At 34.3% G+C, this 20,789-nt stretch overlaps 1 protein-coding gene across 1 annotated transcript in view; it reads left to right on the plus strand.

The window, feature by feature from the left end:
• The first annotated feature begins 422 nt into the window (after nucleotides 1–422).
• LOC100719924 (vomeronasal type-2 receptor 116-like) overlaps nucleotides 423–20,789 on the plus strand; it is a 55,793-nt gene continuing 35,426 nt past the window's right edge. The window contains exon 1 of the mRNA XM_013158428.2: nucleotides 423–588. Within this exon, the coding sequence (XP_013013882.2) occupies nucleotides 423–588 (166 nt within the window). The remainder of the gene's footprint in view (nucleotides 589–20,789) is intronic.

Consider the following 20,789-nt stretch of genomic DNA (forward strand, 5'->3'; position numbering starts at 1 on the left):
AGACCCGGTCATGGAGGGACTCAGGCAGCTTATTCACCCGCCCTCTTGGTAAGCATCTGCAATGCTAGCCAGGAAAACAGAGCTCCAGAGATCCGGCCATGGAGGGACTCAGGCAGCTCCTTCACCCACCTTCTTGGTATGCATCCGCAACATGGGCCAGGAGGAGAACAGAGCTCCAGAGATCCAGCCATGGAGGGACTCAGGCAGCTTATTCACCCGCCTTCTTGGTAAGCATCCCCAATGCGGGCCAGGAGGAGAACAGAGCTCCAGAGATCCAGTCATGGAGGGACTCAGGCAGCTTATTCACCTGCACTCTTGGTAAGCGTTTGCAATGCTGGCCAGGAGGAGAACAGAGCTCCAGCAATCCGGCCATGGAGGGACTCAGGCAGCTTGTTTGCCTGCACTCTTGGTAAGCCTCTGCAATGCTGGCCAGAAGGAGAACAGAGATCCAGAGATCCAGCCATGGAGGGACTCAGGCAGCTCCTTCACCTGCCTTCTTGGTATGCATCCACAACGCGGCCAGGAGGAGAACAGAGCTCCAGATCCGGCCATGGAGGGACTCGGGCAGTTTATTCACCCACCCTCTTGGTAAGCATGTGCAAAGCGGGCCGGGAGGATAACAGAGCTCAGAGATCTGGCAATGGAGGGACTCAAGCAGCTTATTCACCCGCACTCTTGGTAAGCACCTGCAGCTTGGGCCTAGAGAATAACCATTACCTGTGAGCCTACTGCCATATGAGCTAAAAATCAAGCACCCTTCTTCCACCTGCCCCCCTTCCACCTTAGCTCCTGGGGATAGATGTTTTAACATCTCTTGAGAGGATGACCATATGCATTATAGCAATTATGGGGGATTTCCTTCTATCTTCTGTTTGAAGGCATAGGTTTTTTTCACTGTTTTGTTATGTTTGTTTTGCTCTATTCAGTATTCTCAATTGGTTTTATAATGTTCTATTTTTGGTTTGATTTTACAATATGTAATTGACTGAACAGCTATTGTTAAGTTAAAGAGATATACAATAGTACTTATTACTACTATCCCAGTATCCTACTTTGAAATCCTGTACCAGTTTCACTGCATTGTCTCAATTGGCTTTGTTCCGTCTTGTGCTGTAGCATTTTTACTACTTTCAAAATTAAAAAAAACCATGTTAAGACTCATGCATGTGTAGAATCTATAAACAGTTTATGAGAACTGATCTTATGACAATTGATGAAATGAACAGATACTTTGAAGAAAAGGAGACACTAAAATAGCCAATGCTGATCCTGGAGTGTCATAATGTGAAATCCAGCAATAGTGTTATTCTTTGTTCAGTGTGATATTAACCTGCTTGGGTTTATTCAAAGTCAACATAATTGAATATATGGATAACTGCATATATGTTTAAGTGTATAGGTTTGATAACCATATTTCTATGTTTTTGTTGGTTAGTTGGACAGAACTGGTTGCAACCTCACTGTTTGAATCCCCACTTTAAATGTTCCACTTTAGTATCTTGAATAACTATTTGTAAGAAGACAATCTGTAATCATCAACTAGTGACTTCTTACCGTTCATTTTGGTTTGAAATTATGTATTATTTCTACCCATTTTCTGTTTTTTAGGCTTTCTTTAAATTCAGTTTTAAAAAGAAGACACTACAGTACCCAGTGCTGATCACAGAGTGTCATGATATGAAATCCAGCAATAGTATTATTCTTTGTTCAGAATAATTTTAACCTGCTTTAGTTTGTTTAATCTAAACATAAATGAAGATATGGATAATGGCATGCATGTTTAAATGTATAGGATTGACAACCATGTTACTAAGTTTTTGTTGGACAGTTGATTAGAACATTTGCAGTCTCTCTGTTTGAATTCCCACTTTACATGTTCCATTTTTGTACCTTAAACAACTATTTGTAAAACGACAACATCAACTAGTGATTTCTTACTGTTTTTTTTTTCTGAATGTATGTACTATTTCTACCTATTTTCTGTTTTTGTTTAACCTTTCTTTAAATAAAAATTTAAAAAAAGAATTTGTGGTCAATTTTGACAAGAAATTCACAAATTTTCATATTTCCTACTTATAGGAGTTCTCTAAAATGTAAATTAATATGAAATATTTAAAGACACAACACAGAGGTAACTAGAAAGGCATTTCTATGCATATTCAGTCAGAATACTTCAATGATATGTTTTAATTTCTGGAAGTTTCAATAAAAACCATGATTCAAAACAAAACAAGAAAAATGCCGGACCCTTTCAGACTGGTATGGTGCTTTAAATTATAACAAGGAAATACCACTTGTGACTTCAAATATCACACTAATTTAAGGTCACATTGCCTCAAATAGTAAAGGAAAAAAGAGCTGACATGTCTGTGATGATAGTAAGGAGTAGGAAATTAATTTCATAGAAGTACAAATAGAAAATAGATGTACACGAATCAAGACTTCTAAAAATGCTGTCTCAAGATAACAATAATTTCTGTGTATTAGTAGAATATTTTGAAATTAAATAAACATGTATAATTTATGAGATCCTTACAAAAGACATAGTCCAATACTAAAGTATGTACTCTAAGTACATAATCTTTTTATACCTTTTTATGAATGCTCTTTTTTAAGTTCATGTGTGTAGCACATAATGTCCACAATTCTTGTGTGGAGTTGGAACATGTGTTTAACATATTGAAATTCTTTTCTTTCAAGGACTGTCCTTTTCCACCTTCCCTTAATTGTTTGATCTCCCTTTAGTTTTACAAAGATCTATTCAGTACCTTCTATTTTATATCTTTCATTTTGCTCTTTATCTTTTTATCTGTGTGTCTCATATAAAAAAAGGCATGTAGGAATGTAAACTAGTGCAACATTATGAAAATATGTATGTAGAGTACCCGAAATCTGAGAAGAGAATGAATACTTTTAAATTGCATATAGGTCAATAACAGAGTACTTTTCAAGTGTGTGGGGCACCTAGCACTCATTCTAAATCAGCATATAAAACAGTAAGAATATATGTTTTGTCACTCACTTAGCAAGTATCAAAAATACGTGAATATCTTTGTTTATTAATCAAGAATCAACATGTAGAATAATTAAAAATTGTAAAAGGAGGTAGAGAATTTTATTTTTCATATTTCATTTATCAGGACAGTAAAGGTAAGAATATATCATTGGCTGACAGATTATTTTTACATACAACTATTGGTAAGGTGAAGAAGATAGGGCTCTTTGGTATAAGCACATGTACAAATTTTAGTTTTGCTTTCATTTTTATATTTTAAAATGTAGATGTTTAAACTTTACAATGTTGAGGTTTATGCATTCCTGTTTTCCATGTTGCTTTTTTTAATGTTCCACCTCATCCTCATGATTTCTTCTCATTTAGTGATCTGAAGTTAGTGGGGGTCTTCTTGAATTTCAGGATTGAAGATGCATAAATTTGATGGAGCAGAGGTTTAGGTAACCTAATTCCAAGTCTCAGAGATAGGAGATTTATCTTGTTACACTAGAACTTTGCTTGATAATTATTTTTCTTGTTCTTACACATTTCCAACGTATGAGTACAACAGTGTTGTAGACATCAGAGTCGTAATTTAAAGCATTAATCATGTGTGATTACATGCAATTGTCCTCCATGTTGATGTAAACACCATTTACAAAGTCCAACATGAATGCCAACTTTCCTTTTTTTTTGTAAATTTCCTCTATATACTTTCAGATGTAAAAGGCCTATGTATAGCCAAAGTTAATTCACTTGTACCAACTATAAATTCTAAGATTTAATGGAATCCTATTCTCACAAAATCAGATCAAATTACTGATTGTTTTCTTTTAGTTGTGATTTTGTATTTCTCCGCCAATTGCATAAAAGTGGATAAATAACTGGGTTCCTAAATCAGCAATCATTTTCTTTTAATAGTTTCACAAGCTAAGAAAGAGCAAATCTGCTTCCTAGTTTATGAGTGACAGTTTGATCAATGATCATTACATAGTAGAAATGTGACATGGGAGCCACACTTGTGCTGAATTCAGGAGTTAGCAAACCCAACAGAGAACAGACCCAGTGTGGAGATTGGCAATAATCCGCTTGCAGTGAATACTAAGAATTTAACCCTCCTGCAGGAAAAGAGTGACTAACTGGATGACATGTTGGTATTAGGCAGGAAGGGCCTAAACAAGGAACAGCAGTGACATGTTGGTATTGGGCAGGAAGGGCCTAAACAAGGAACAGGTTGTTCCCTGACCAGAGTAGATTGGTGGGATCTGCTTGGGCTGAGTCACCCCAATGGCAAGAATCCAATATCCAGGGATGAAATTGTCCTTGAAATTGTCCTGAGCTGGTAATGTTCATGAGGCATGCACTAATGTGGTGAAGGTAACTACTTCTTGAATGACTCGGGAGTGGGGGAAGCCTACATCACCCCTGCTTGTACCTCAATGATCAACAGAAAGCTGGAAAGGGAAGAAATTCCTAGCACTTCAGAAGAACCATAACCAACAAGGAAAGGGGCTGGGAACTCCACCATACAACTGTACAGAGGAAACCAGAAACACAACAAGAGAAAGAAATTTAAAAAGCCCCATCCCCATCCCAAGAAATATCAGTCCAAGAGGTATGAGTACAGAAAAAATTGAGGGCAGCAAACATGCAATATTATACACAACATCAGTTAGAAATAGCTCTGTAACATTATAGATGATCTTAAAACTGAAATATTAATACAAGTAAAGCAAGATATAAAAAGATTAATAAAATAAATGCTAAGCATCTTTCAAGAAGACACAGATGGGAGAAACACATCTCCCACAAAAAGGGAGAGAAACATTTGATTTAGAACATAAAAATACCTAGAATGCATGAAATTCAAAGAGATTCAAAGAGATTACCAGGAAATTAAAATCTCCATTGAAAGTTGGCAAAATTGCCTGAAAGAAAGTAGAGGTAAATAAACAAAACTTGAAGATAGATTTGAAATATGTGATCATGAAAGAAAAGTTCTATTAAAAATAAGGAAACAGGCAGTAACAATACAAAGGCTAGAAGATGACACAAGGATTTATAACTTAATAATAAAAATGTGAGTGAAGAAGCAGGGGTAAACACAAAGGAAATACAAAGGCTATTCACATAAATAATTAAGGAAAAATTCACAATGATAGGAAAAGAAAATGATATTCAGATGTATGAGGCATACAGAACTCCAGCCACCTACAACCAAAATGTAGCTACACCCAGACATATAATAATCAAGATTCCAGTAATACATCAGAAGGTCAGAATATTAAAGCCAGAGAAAAGAAAGGGATCATCTACAAAAGAAAACTCATCAAAAGCATGACAGCCTTCTCAACACAAATCATCAAATCAAGAACTTGAAGCAAATTATTCCAGGTCTTAAAAGAAAAAAATCCTCCAATCCAGATTGATGTATAATGCAAAATTGTCTCTCAAAATTAATGGAGAAACAAGATACTTACCTGTCAAAGAGGAACTGGGAGAGTTCGTGACCACCAATCCAATCCTACAGAAATACTGAAAGATATTCTAGATGGAGAGAAAAAAAAACACCAGGATTACAGGAACAGTGGCATAGGCCTCAATAAATGGGGAAGACAGTGTAATGAAGGAAAAATGTAGACAACCAATGGCAGAAAAATACAATAGCAGAAATGAGGCGGAGAATGTTAGCTATAATCTCTAACATAGATGGCCTTGATACACTGACAAAAAGAAACACAGGCAGAGTAGATCAGTGGATAGGATCCAACAAGATATTTTGTATAGAAAATACAATTAACCTTTAAAAGAGTTTATGGACTGAAAGTCAAATATGAGAAAACAGTGCTCTATGTGACAGAGAACCAAAGAGAAATAGGAGCAATTCATCCAACATCTGCAGATACGTTGGAAAGTCATGATAATTTTGTGCGGAAGAGTACTATTCAGCTATAATGAAGGAAAACCTTGAGATCTTTGTAGATAATGAATACAATTTCAGATTAAGCCCAGGAGTAAAATGGTTCAGAACTTTGTAGGCAAATAGCAAGTTGCACCCTCAGTCTAAAAACTAAAGAATTTAGTAAGTACAATGCTCCCTGTGAAACTGAAAGGGGAGGAATTGTCTAAAGGAAGGCAGTATCAGGATTTAAAATTCACATTATTCTCACTGCTATGTTTAGTCTGATTATATTCTGTTCCAGTTTGTCTACTTCTATTAGATTTCAGGGCACAGAAAGATATCCCAAAAATAGCAGGATATATTACTGTAATCATTCTTAGTTTTCTATTAACTTAATCTGAATCCCTGTAAAATTTACACTGTCTTATTGAGTGTGAGTGTGAGGAAAGAACAGAAGGATGCAGGTCATAAATGATGTTGGACTGAAGTGGGCTGAAGTTTAAGATAATCATTGAATCATTTCCTTAAAGTCTATGTCACCTCTCTGCAGGCTTATGTCCAACAACTGCCAGAACTACCTGACCTTCACTTGTGCCATAGAAGAGGTCAACAGGAATCCACAGCTTTTACCCAATATCTCTCTGGGCTGAGTTCCATAATGTCCTTTACAGTCATTGGAGTATACTAGTGAATTCTTTCATGTTGATCACTGGATAAAATGACATCCTTAATTACACATGTAGGAGAGAAAGCAAGTGTGCAGTAGTACTGACAAATGCCACGGGATACCTCAGCTTAGAATGGACTACTGATAGAACTCAGATTTTCACAAGTGAGGATTGGTGGGACACAAAATTATTCAAGTGCATCCTATCCTGGTATTTCAACTAATAGGAACATAATGGTAAAAAATGAGACTGAGATTAGCATCATTCAATGTGTACCATGCACAAGATTCTCTACACAGGTAATTACAGGGTTACCCAAAGTTTATTTTTCTGTGTTGGATGAAGAAAGTAATGATATGCTCTGATGTCTCAGTTCATTATTTTAAAATTCAAAAAAGTTTTTAAGGAATGAGGTAAAATAGGAAGAAAATTGGCACATATTTCTCCTTGTACAATTGCCAATTGTTACTACTTATGCTTCAGTTCACCTACGGTGCTTTCCCACAAAATTCGCCCAAATTTCATTTCATTCATTGTATTTGAATTAATTTCATTTTAGGTTACCTTTGGTAATTTTGATCCTACACTGATTGATAGGGGCCAGTATCCTTCTCTCCATCAAGTGGCTCTAAAGGACACATTTTTGGCCCTTCACAAGGTTTCCTTGATGCTTTATTTCTGCTGGACCTGGCTGAGTCTGATCAACACAGAAGGCCATAGAGGACTTCAGTTTCTCTCGGATGTGAGAACTGAGATTGACAGGCACAGAATCTGTTCAGTCTTTATGAAAATGGTCTCTGCTGTGGATATGTCACAGAAGCATGATATCTTGACCACAGTTACATCTTCAATCAATGTGATAGTTATTTACCATGATAGTGATAGTCAAAATAATGTAAACTACAAACAAGCACAAGATTTAGTGACTTGGAAAGTCTGGATGACAAACTCACAATGGTGTGCAGGCCTAAGTCTGAGAAATTTCATATTTGACCCATTCCATGGGATTCTTGTTTTTTCACATCATCATGAAGAGATTTCAGGCTTCAAAAATTTTGTCCAAGAAGCTACCCTTTTCAGAAGACACTTATCTCATTATATGTTGGTACAAGAATTTCCATTGTTACTCCCATGAGTCTGACTATGCATTGGAGAACTGTACACCTAATGCCTCTCTGACTTGGTTACCTCTGAATCATTTTGACTTAGCCATGAGTGTTATGAGCATCAATACATACAATGGTGTGTGCACTGTGGCCTATGCCCTCCATGTGGTGTTTCTTGAAGAACTACAAAGATTACCAAAGAGAGATAGACAAGTGAAGATATTTGCCCCCTGGTAGGTAATGTGTCTTCCTTTGGATAGAATGACATGTCATCAAAGAGTCTCTCTCAGGTTACTCTGTTTCAGCCAAGAATATTAAAACTGTTTCTACAAAATAAAAGACACTGTATGTTACACTTATTGTTGAGATAAATCTTGAATTGAGTTGAAATGACTCTCAATCAAGGAGACACTAGCATAGAGGAGGAAACTTTAGCCAAGCTTACTGCTTCTGTGTTATAGAATGTGAATGCATTGCCTACCTAAAATGGCCCTGTGACATGGTTAAACTACAATAAGACAACATGTAGTCATTTCTGAAATTAAATGGTATAGAAACACACAGGGCACATATTGTAGGTATTTGTTTTTAATTCTGCCAACTCCTCAGATGTGGATTAAGTCATTTTTTGTTACATGCTATGAGAATAGAAACAAAATAAAAGTTGTGGGTGATATAAGTTTAGTTCCTCATTTGATGTTATTGCTGAACACTACTGCACACTTTATTTAAATGGGCTTGCATAGAATATCTTTTCTGAAACTGACTAACATTTATGGGTCACAATGACATTTTAGTCCTTAAACTTTCACGTGCTCTAATTCAATAGGTTCAAGTATTCAATTTGCATCATGTTAAAGAAATTTAAGATACTTTAGGTACTTCTCTGATCCATATTTTCAGTCTTTATCTCTTCACACTGAATGATGTGTTTCTTTTAGCTGCATTCCTTTCTGAAGAACATCCGATTTACTAATTCTACTAGAGACCAAGGGTAAAACTGGATTCAGAGTATGATATTCTTAATTTTTAGAATTTCCCAGAAGGCCTTATACTTAAGGTTGAACTATGTTTTCTTCACTTGCTCCACATGGCCAAAGAATGACTTTATCTGAAGATATCATAGAATGCCCAGTGGAAGCTTTGAAACATCACTTGAAACAAGGAAATGCAGTAAAATAACAAGATGAAACACCAAAATGCAAGCTCAAACCTCCAGTCCATCCCAAGAAATCCTAGGAACCATGTACATAGAAGAAAACACGTGCCATACACCTGAAATGATACACCTAAAATGATAGCAGCTGAAAAAGAAGCAAATCTGGGAATCTTTAAAGGAATTCAAGTTAGAATTAATCTTCCAGGTAAAAGAAGAAATGCTAAAAAGGAATGAAAGAAATGCTGAACACATCTAAAGAAGACAGAGTTAAAATTTAGAGGAACAAAGCAAAAAGATAGAATCCTTGGATGAAAAATATAAGAAACAAACATAATACATGAAGCAGAAACACAAAGAATTATACAGGAAATACAAAATTTTATTGAAAGTTGACAACATTGCCTCAACGAAAGTGAAGGTAGAATTTCAGACATCAAAGACAAGATTTCAGCTAGTGAATAGAAAGAAAAGATCTTTTAAAAATAACCAGGAATCAAGAAATAACAATTCAACACCTGCAAAAAATAACATAAGACTAATAGGGATAAATGAAAAAGAAGGGGACAACACAAATGATATCAAGAGGCTAGTTACAGAAGTAATAGCTGAAAATGTCCCAAACATGAGAATGGAAAATGACATTAAGAATAGTGACGCATATAGAACTCCAAATAGCCATAACTAAAATAAAGCGACACCCATATATATAATAATCACCATCCAAGAAGTCTAACATAAGCATAGAATATTAAAAGCTGTTAGAGAGAAAAGTCAGATCACTTACAAAGGAAAAACTATCAGAATCACAGCAGACTTCTCAACACAAACAAAAAAGCTAAGAAGAGCATGGAGTGAAGTATTTCAAATTCTCAAGGTTAATGAATTCCAACCTAGACTGATGTACCCTGCTATGATATCCTTCAAATGGATGGAGAAATAAGATACTTCCATGACAAAGAACAGCTGAATAACTTCATGATCACCAAACCAACCCTGCAAAAAATACTGAAAGATGTTTTAGAAACATAGGAAAAAATCACTAAGCAAGGCAGACAAACAGAATGGAAAGGTGAAGATACAACAGTAGAAATATAACATGTCAAAAATAAACCAATATATAACAGCTATAAACTTTAAAGTAAATCGTCTCAATTCAACAATTAAAAGAAACAGACTGGCAGAATGGATCAAGAAACAACATCCAACTATATGCTGTCTACAAAAAACCTATTTAACATAAAAGGAAACTCATAGACTAAAAGTCCAAGCATGGAGAACAGTGCTTCATGCAACAGGAACAATTCTCCCCCTAAAAAAGGGGAGGCAGCTACTCTGTTCACAAACAATGTGAACTTCAAACCAAGAATGATAAGAGATAAAGAAGGTCACTACATAATAGGGGAAAAGATCAAGATGAAGAGATAATAATCTTAAATATACATGCACTAAATTACAGATCACCAAGATATACAAGGAAAGTATTAACAGAAATCAAAAATCAAATAAGCAATAACACAATCAAAACAGAAGAACTTACCACACAACTGACACCAAGGGACATATCAACCACACAGAAAAGAACAGTCTCTTTAATAAACAGTGCTGGAAAAACTGACTCTTCATATGCAAAGAACTAAAACTAGGCCCATGCCTATCACCATATACTAAACTATCTTCGAAATGGATCAAAGATCTAAATATTAAAACAGAAACACTGCATCTATTGGAAGCCAAAATAGATAAAAATGTTGAAAATGTAGGAGTAGGTACAGAATTCATGGAAAAACTGCACAGGAAATACCTCCCAGAAGCAATAACTGGGATCATGCCTTATTAAACAGTTTTTTAATGTCAAAAAAAGTCTCCAGCATAGTGAAAAGAAAAGCCACAAACTGGGAAAAAATCTTAGTGAACTGTCCCTCAGACAAAGGCCTTCTGTGTAGAACGTATAAAGAATTGCAAAAAGTTCAGACCTCCAAAGTTCAGTGAGTCAAACCAAAACTATGCATCAGAGATAAATAGACATTTCTTACATGAAGAATTACAAATGTCAGATAAATACATGAAAAAATGTTCATCATCATCATTAGTCATTAGAGAAATGCAAATTAAAACAACACTGAGATTCCATCTCACTCCAGAAAGAATGGCCTGGGTCAAGAAAGCTACCAACAACAAATGTTGGAGAGGCTGTGAGGAAAAAAAAATGCTCCTGCACTGTTATTGGGAGTATAGACTGGTGCAATCCCTCCAAAATCTGGGATTGGGAGTCCCATTTGATCCAGATATTCCACTTCTAGGCATATTCCCAGAAGAACTGAAAACATCATACCACAGTGATATATGTGCCCCCATATTTATAGCAGCACAATTTGTATTAGCCAGGTCTTGGAAACAACCTAAGGGTCCATCAACTGAGGAGTGTGGTTTTATTCTGTTTGATTTGAGTTTATTATCTGTGATGGTATGAACAACTATTTTGAGGAAAGTAAGACATGATGACAGCCATGGCTGATTTAATATCATCTTGCTTTGAAGTCCTACCATGCTTTTGTTCTTCTGTTTCCATTGGTTCTATCATGTTGCATCTAATTGAATTTTAATGTGTGATAATATAAACAAATTTTTATGGAACTGAAATAATATAGTAGCCATTGTACATTTTCTATTATTTGGTTCTGAACACTCTGTAATACTTTCATTTTGTTATGTTTGATACTATTGTATGTGAAGGTATGCTCAACTATTTAAAAGAAAGAGGCATTATGGGGCAGCATAGTTGATAACCAGGCCCAGAGATGAATCTTGGCTCATAGCCCGGGAAGACAGTTTCCTAAAATTCACTATTGCAGTTATCTGTCTAAGGATATTGTACGTGTCATCTTCCTCTCATATAAAAATCAATGTTTTAAGTTAAGGGTTAAATGAGACAGAGGCCGTTTGTCTTCATACAAAGGAGATATTAACTTACAATATGAAGAAGAGGTCTTTTTGCAGAAGCAATATGAAACTGGCTTGTCTAGGACTTCATGTTTTGTGAGATGCTCCGAGACTGCAAGTTCATGCTTGGCACAAAGGACGAGAGACAAAAGTCCCCATCACCTTAATGATGGTAATTCTTAGAGGAAGAAAGCCCCTTTGAAGGCAGGAAATTCTGTTCCTTTGTCAACCAGAAAACTCAGAAACCAGCCCTCAACTTTTACACTGTCCTCGTGCACTTTTGCGCCCAGTCTGATGGAGCTTATTCTATCCTATCCATCCAGGTCTGACAGAGTGAGGACTGGTTCAGCTTTAAGTGGGCCTGGATATTCAGTTTTCTTTGTGTCTAGCAGATGGAGGGGGACACTTTTTGTATATAGCCCTTATAATTATAGCTAATTTGTATGGTCTTCTATCAGAGTGGATTTTGTTATGAACATGCTTTTATTTTATAATGCTTTTAGTTTATTATGTTTCTGAGTAACAGTAGTTGAGAGACACTTTGCCCCCATTTTTGACATGATTGCGGTGAGCTCAATAAAATTGTTTCCAGGAAAAGTGATCTATTAAAGACCATGGCTACTTATTTGTCCGAGTTTGTAATCCAATTTTTCCTCAGTCAAAATGTGGAACTAAGGAAAAAATTGCTGACAGTTATCTTGGGTAGGCATTAAATGATGTGTTCTGATCTGGATAGGAAGAATGTTCTGGAAGTAGGGCCTGTGAAGCTGAATTAAGGTCATGGCAATTTGAAACCAGTTCAATTGACAGTAAAATTGAAGCAAACAAGTCAGGAGCAGGGAGTGACACTATACTTGTGGGCAACAACTGTAGAATTCTACAAGAGTGCCCAGGTGGAATTATCAGGAAGAATGGGCCTCTATTTTTTTTCTTTCAGGCACAGAAAGTGGTTGGTTTCATTTTTAACTGCATAATCTCAGAAAAAAAAAGTCTTTTTCTGCAGTTTGGTTAATCTTCCTATCTGTCACCTCCTACATGTGTGTTGTGTACTTTTCAATGACAGTGCAAGCAAATCTTGGGTGCCCCTCAAACACACACACACACCAGGGTTCATGGCCTCCATTGTACCATGTCAATTGCCATGGAATCACAGGTGAGGGTCCAGTCAGCCATCGTAACAAGTTCTTCCCATCTTGGTGTACAGACGCAGCAGCCTACTGATTCTGATGCACATTACACTCAATCACTCACACATTCATCCAACAGGCTTTTAGATTTAATATTTGTTTTTTGAGTGTGGTTATTCCTTTGAATGTTTTTATTAATTTTTATATTAAAAAGAAAAAAGAAATCACAAAAGAAAAACAAAAAGCAAAAGTTACAAACAAAAACAATAACAATATAGGTTTTCAAAACAGAATAAAACAAATTTAACAATGGATGTTATATTGCATATTGTTATCTTTCTTTCAAACAAAGAAAGAAAAGAAAATTTAAAAATGCAAAAAAGAAAAACAAAAAAGTAACAACAATACAAAATTGAAAAAATAACATCATAAAATTCCTTGTTGATACATACATTACACATTTTCATCTTAAAAATAGTTACCAAAGTCACAAAATCAAAGCACAAAAAGTGGCTAGCTATTCAAATACTGACAGTTCAAACCCTTCTGTTTAATGATCCAACAGGAATTCAGTAATATGGTCATCTATCTTACACACTACACATACCATTAAATCCTTTAGAGCACTAAGCTTCCTTTTCACTTTTACAATGTCTATTTTGCATTTTATCCCATTACTCTATCAGTTTTTATTGTTTTTTACACTTAATATACAATATGAAATTTATTAATGTGAGTCTTGTTTATTTCACTTCTAAGTATATTTTCAAGTTGTCACCATTTACCTATAAGGGCATCAAGATCATCCTTTCTATATCTGACTAGTATTCCATTGTATAAAAATGCCACTTTTTTTTACCCACTCTGTATTAATGGGCATTTTGATTGTTTCCAAGACTTAACTATCACAAATTGTGCTGCTATGAACATGGGTGCACAAACATCACTGTGACACGACCTTATCAAATTTTCTGGGAAAATAGCCAAGAGGAGAAGACCTGGATTGAATGGAACTTCCAATCCTAGTTTTTTTGAGGAATCTCCATAGTGACTTCCACAGTGGTTACAGCAACAGTGGAGAAGTGTTCCTTTTTCCCCCGCATCCTTGCCAACCATTGTTATCAGTTGTTTCCTTGATGCGGCCATGGATGAGGGGTGAGATGAAATCTCAATGCTGTTTTAATTTGCATTTCTCAAATAACTAGAGATGGTGCACATTTCTTCATATATTTATTTGCCATTTGTCTATCCTTATCTAAGAACTGTGTGTTCATCTCTGATGCCCATTTGTGGAGACAGTCTTTGAATTTGGGGTGCTTGAATCTTTTCTATTCTTATATGTTCTGGATATAAGTCCTTTGCTGTGGGATGGTTGGCTAAAATTCTTTTCTGTTCTGTGGGGTTTCTTTTCATGTTGTTGGTGATTTCTTTTGAAGTGTGGAAACTTTTTAATAATATGGGGTTCCAGTTTTTGATTCTTTGAACTATTTCCCATGCAGTTTGCATTTTATTCATGATTTCTCTGTCTACTCCTATGTCAAGATTTTGTCCTCGAGTGGATTTAGGGTTTCTGTTTTAATATATAGATCCTTGTTCCATTTGACTTTAGTGTATGCTGATAGGCATGGGTCAATTTTCAGATTTCAGCATGTGGAAAGCCAATTTTTCCAATACCAATTATTAAAGAGGCTACCTTTTTCCCAGTGAAAATGTTTAGACTCTTTGTCAAATATAAAGTGCTTAAGTGTATTTTTAGTAGGATTTATATCTTCTAATCTGTTCCATTGATCTTCAGGTCTATTTCTTTGTCAGTCTCATGGTGATTTCATTACTGTGCCAATGTAGTACACTTTCAAGTCAGGAATTGAGATGTCTCCTGCCTTGCCTTTGCTGCCCAGAATCACCTTTGCTATTCTAGGTTTCTTCTGTTTTCAAATGAATTTTAGTAATATTTTCTCTAGATCTCTAAGGTATTTTAAAGGTATTTTCACTGGGATTGCTTTGAATCTGTATAACAGCTTTAGGAATATGACCATTTTCACAATATTTGTTCTTCCTAACCAAGAGCAAGGAATACTCTTCCATTTTCTAGTATCCTCTTCAATCTCCTTTGTAAGAGTGGTATAATTTTCAGTATATAGGTCTTCTACATTCTTGGTTAGGTTGTTTCCTGAGTATCTCATTTTTATGAATGATATTGTGAAAGTAGATATTTTCATAATTTTTCTTAGTGAAATTTTGTTTGTCTACAGGAATGCTATTGATTTTTGACTGTTGATTTTGTATGCTGAATTTATTACCTCTAGTAGTCTTTTAATGGAGTTTTGTGGGCTCTATGTAGAGTATTGTGTCATCTGAAAATAATGATAAATTAAATTCTTCTTTTCCTATTTTTATTCCTTTTATTTATCCTTCTTCTCTGATTGCTCTGGCAAATATTTCTACACTATTTTGAAAAGGATTGGTGATAGTGGACATCGTTGTGTGGTTCCTGATTTTAGAGTGAAGGCTTTTAGTTTTTTCCCATGCAGTATAATTTTGGCTGTTTGTGTGTCATAAACAGCCTTTATGAGAATGTGGTACATACCATTTATTCTGAGTTTCTGTATGGTTTGTATCATAAACAGGTTTTGGTCTTTATCAAATGTTTTTTCTGCATCTATTGAGATGATCATGTGATTTTTATTTTTGATTCTGTTGACATGGTGTATCACAACTATGGAACTGCATATGTTGAAATATTCCTGCAATAAATCCCTCTTGGTCATGCTGTATAATCTTTTTGATGATTTGCTGCATTGTATTTGCCAATATTTTACTGAGAACATTTGCATCAATGTGCATTAGTGAGTCTGGTATATATTTCTCCTTTTTGGTTGGGGTTTTATCTGGTTTTGGTATCAGAGTGATACTTCCCTCCATGAACGCGTTAGGGAGGACTGCTTCTATTTTAATTTCATTGAAGAATTTAAAGCATATTGGCATTAAATACTCTCTAAATTATATAATTCAGCTGTGAATCCATCAGGAACTGAGCTTTTCCTTGTTGCTAAGCTTTTAATCATATTTTTTTGTTTCAGTGGATGATAGTGGATTATTTAAAATTGTTATATCTTCTTGATTGAGCTTTGGTAGTTCATATGTTTCTAGAAATCTGTTCATTTCCTTTTTGTTTTCCATCATATGTGAGTAGAGACTTTCAAAGTAAATGTTCATGATCTTTTGAATTTCCATGGGGTGTGTAATAACTTTCTTCATTTCAGTCCCTATCGCTTGGATTTGAGTTCTTCCTTTCTTTTTCTTGATAAAGTTGGCTAGAAGTTTATCAATTTTTTATTCTCTCAAAAAATCTCTTTGATTTATTAATTCATTGTATTGCTATTTAGTTTCAATTGCATTAATTTCATCTCTGATCTTTACAATTTCCACTCTTCTATGAACTCTGGGTTTGACTTGCTATTCTTTTCCTAAGAGCCTGAGATGTACCATTGATTATTTATTTGTGTTCATTCCTTTGTCTTGATGTGACTATTTACTGCTATCTATTTCCCTCTTAGGACTGTTTTCTTTGCATCCCATAGGTTATGGTAGGTTTTACCTGTATTTTCATTTTATTGTAGGTATTTTTATTTCTTCTTCAGTTTCATCTGTAACCCATTGAGTGTTCAGAAAGTTGTTATTAAATTTACATGTATTTATGAAATTTTTGTATTTTTGCCATTGATCTCCAATTTTAGTGCCCTATGGTCAGATATTGTGAATGGGATAATATTACTAGCTTTGCATTTACTTAAGACTGTTTCATGAGTTAATATTCAGTCTATTTTGGAGAATATCCCAGGTGAGAAGAATGTATATTTTGATGTGGTTGGGTGGGACACTCTGTAAACATCCACTAAGATCATTCACTCACAGGTATGATTCAATTCTGTTATGTCTTTGCTTACTTTTGGTCTAGTTGATATATTTCTTTGTCACAGTGGGGTGTTAAGCTCTCTTATTATAATTGTGATTTTGGGTATTTGATTTTTCATATCCTGTATCTGTTTGTATATTTGATTTTTCAGTCCATATCATCTCCTGTATTTTTTAATCTCTTTCTTCTCTAGCTGTCAATCAACTCATTTGCTAACGTTATTTCTGTCTTTACGTAAGACATTGTTTCTAATTTAATTTCCTCTGTAGCCTCATTGATTTGTTTCTTTACTTCATTTGCTATCTGTTCAGAGACTTCTGTTGTATGATTTTTAAAGACCTGTATTTTGCTGTAAGTATTTTTCTTATATTGTTGGGTGCTCCTGTATTTGGTGCATATATATTTAAAAATGTTAGTTCCTTCTCTTGCAGTTTTTGACTTACAAGTATATAGTGGCCTTATTTATGACTTTTAATCATTTTAAATAATTTGAAGTTCACTTTGTCTGCAAACAGAATAGCTACACATGCTTTTTTCTAGGTTCCTGTTGTATGGAATATTGTTTTTAATCTTTTGACTTTTAATCTATGAGTTTCTTTTTGAATCAGATACGTTTCTTGTATAAAGCACATTATGTAATCCTGTATCAAGATCTATTCTATCAACTTGGTTTTTTGACACATGAATTGAGCCCATCTACATTTATGGGTATCAATGATATCTGCTGGCTTGGCTTTGCTGTGTTGTGTTCCTGTTGTTGGTTTCCCACTTTTCTCTCTAGTTTAATTTCTTGCCCAGCTTGCTGGTTTCTTTCTATTGTTGTTCTGGAGATTGTCCTCATTTTTATCTCTATCTAGCATGTCTTTCAATACTTTTTCTAGGGTTTTTTGGTGGATATGAATTTCTTGGCTTGTTCTTTGTCATGAAAGTATCTTGATTTGCCATTAAATTTGAAAGAAAATTTTGCAGAGTACATCAGTCTGTGTTGAAATTTGTTTTATTTTTGGGCTTGAAATTCCTCACTCCAAGCTATTCTTGACTTGAGAGTTTCTGCTGAAAATTCTGCTGTGGTTTTAATGGGACTTCCTTGATAGGTGAGTTGTATCTTTTCTCTAACAGCTTTTAGTATTTTTTTTTTTTTTGCTGTCTGTCTCGGACCCTAATTATTATATGTCTGGGTATAGATTTATGTCAGTTGTGACTGGTATTCTGTATGTCTCATTTATTTGTGTATCAGATTTTCCCCCCATGTTTGGGAAATTTTCTTCTATTACTTCTGTGAATAATTTAGTTATGTCCTTTGTATTGTCTCTGGCATCCTCAATGATGCCTATTATTCTTATATTGTTTCTCTTGTCATCATCTTGAAGCTGCTGGATTGTCATTTCATACTACTTTGTTGTTTTTATAAGTTCTATCATTTCATGGTTGCTATCTGTGATCCTGTCTACAAGGTCTGAAAGTCTGTCCTCAGCTTCATTTAAACAGTTTTGACATCTTTGAATAGAGTTTGTGTTTCTTGGATATCTTTTTAAAATTGTGCCATAAATTGTTTGTTTTTTACATTGTTCATTCAAATGTTCAATCAGTTTCTCATGCTCCTGTATTTTTTTAAATCTATTTCTCCTCTAGCCATGTTGATCAACTTGTTTATTAAGGTTATCTGTCTTTATGCAAGGAATTATTTCTAATTTGTGCTGAAAAGTCTGCTGTGATATTAATAGCCTCAATGAGTTGTTTCTTAACTTCATTTGCTACCTTTTTAGAAATTGCTGGTGGATGACTTTAAAAGTCCTCTATCTTGCTGTCACCTATTCTTGATCCTGACTGAATAGATATTTCAGATTGAATTTTGCTTTTTCATTTTGACATGTTTGCCTTCTCAACCAGTATCTGATTATCTAATCCGAATAATCACAACTATTGGTAGTGTGTCTCTGATGGTCCTTCATTGTGGTTGATGTCCACTCATGTTCTCCTAAAAATCTTCTATTAATAACAATATATACCACACCAGGGATGCACTGTAACCTTCTTTGGATCTTGTGTGATAGTTATATTTAAATAATAAGTTGATAAAGAGCATTTCAAATGAAAAAAGTCCAAAATATAATAGGCTTTTGCATGAGAGTTGGTTACTACTTCTCTAGAATTCTTAATCCATAAAATTAATAAGCTGTGAAAAATATAGTGGTGCCAATACTCGTAACTCATAAAGTAGATGGTTCACTTTAGAAATCTAAAATATCTAAAGAGGACTAGTGAGACAAAAATGTATAATACTCAGCCAAAGAGTAAATATATGTGCAGTTGTCAAATTCCAACTTTGAATCACTCATATTAAGCATTATGAGAGATATATATGTAACAGAGACAAACTTAAAAATTTTGTACTGGAAACTTGAATAAAACCATGCAATTTTATCAAAGAAGATGAAAGCATAAAAATATATATTCACCATTAAATTCTATTGAAATTCATACTACTCTCATTAAAAATGAAAATAAGTGTTTTCCTGGCAATAGCAAAACTTATTTTAGAGTTTTCTCAATATAAAAATTCTTTGAAGTTAGTGAAAGTAATCCATAACTAGATTATGAAAATTTGAAAAAAATTGTATCACTAAACACAATATTTTTAAAACTTTAAAATTTTACATTTCAATGGAACAAGTCAGAATTAAAAAAGAGAAATGACTTGTATGTACTCTTATTTATTTTTATACATATGTAAATAGATATATTCCTTGTATCAGATAGTTGGTATTGAAAAGCAGTTATGGAAGAAATCCACATAAACAGATATCTTTTATAAACTAAAATGCACTCAAAACAATCATATCTTTCTAAAACAATCACTACAGGCATAAAAGATAGGATAAACAGTGATACTATTAGAGTGGCAGATCTCAATCCCACAATGCCATACATAAAAAGTCATCTATACAAAAGTGTCAAGAATAAAATATCTGAGTTGTACAAAGCCTTTGAATAAATGGACCTAATACATAGAAACTTCTACACAAATGAAACAGAATGCATACATTTTTCAGTGGTGTCTGGGACATTTTTCAAAATGCACAACATTTTATACCATAAAGCTTGCTAAAGTAAATGCAAAATAATTGAAAATGCCCCATACATATTACCAGATTATATTTGCTTTTATTGTGTCATCTTGTAATTACAAAGTTTCAGTTATAACTTTAATGTCTTTTATACATTTTAAGTTGATTTTCCTTTTTTTATTTACACAAGAGAAAAGTCAGACAAGAAAAACTAAAAGCAAAAGGAATAAACAGCAACAGCAGATTCAAAACAATAATAATATAGGTCTTCAAAACAGAATGAAAGAAATTTATCAATGGTTGTTATATTACTTATTGTTCACTTTTTTCAAATATAGAGAATAATATTAAAGAAAATGGAAAAAGTGTAGAACAATACCAAATTTAAAATATTTTATCATTGTAGAATCACTAATTCTTCCATTTCTCATTGTCATTTTAAAACATAGCTGCCAAAGTCACAAAATCAAAACACAAATAGTGGTTAGACACTCAAACAGTAATAGTACAAATACTTCTGTTCAATTTCCAACAAAGTTTCAGTAAAGTGATCATCTACCTTACACACTGTAAATATGTTTATAATCTTTAGAGCACTTTCCTTCCCTTTTGCATTCACAGTATCTATTATACTTTTGTATCCCAATAGTCTGTCAGTTTTATTTCATTAATGAGGATATCTCCAAGTTGCCTTCATTTACCTATGAAGGCCTCAAGATCATCCTTTTTATAGCTGAGTAGTATTCCATTGTGTAAAAATACACTTTTATCCACTCTGCAGTTGATGAGCATTTTGGTTGTTTCCAAGATTTAGCTATCACAAATTGTGCTGTTATGAACATGGGTGCACATATATCTCTGTGACATGACCTTTTCAGTTTTTCTGGGAAAAAAACTAAGGAGTGGAGTAG

Source organism: Cavia porcellus, unplaced genomic scaffold, assembly GCF_034190915.1.
Source record: "Cavia porcellus strain 051 isolate PalLab524CR breed Dunkin Hartley unplaced genomic scaffold, mCavPor4.1 scaffold_18, whole genome shotgun sequence".
Lineage (NCBI taxonomy): Eukaryota > Metazoa > Chordata > Mammalia > Rodentia > Caviidae > Cavia > Cavia porcellus.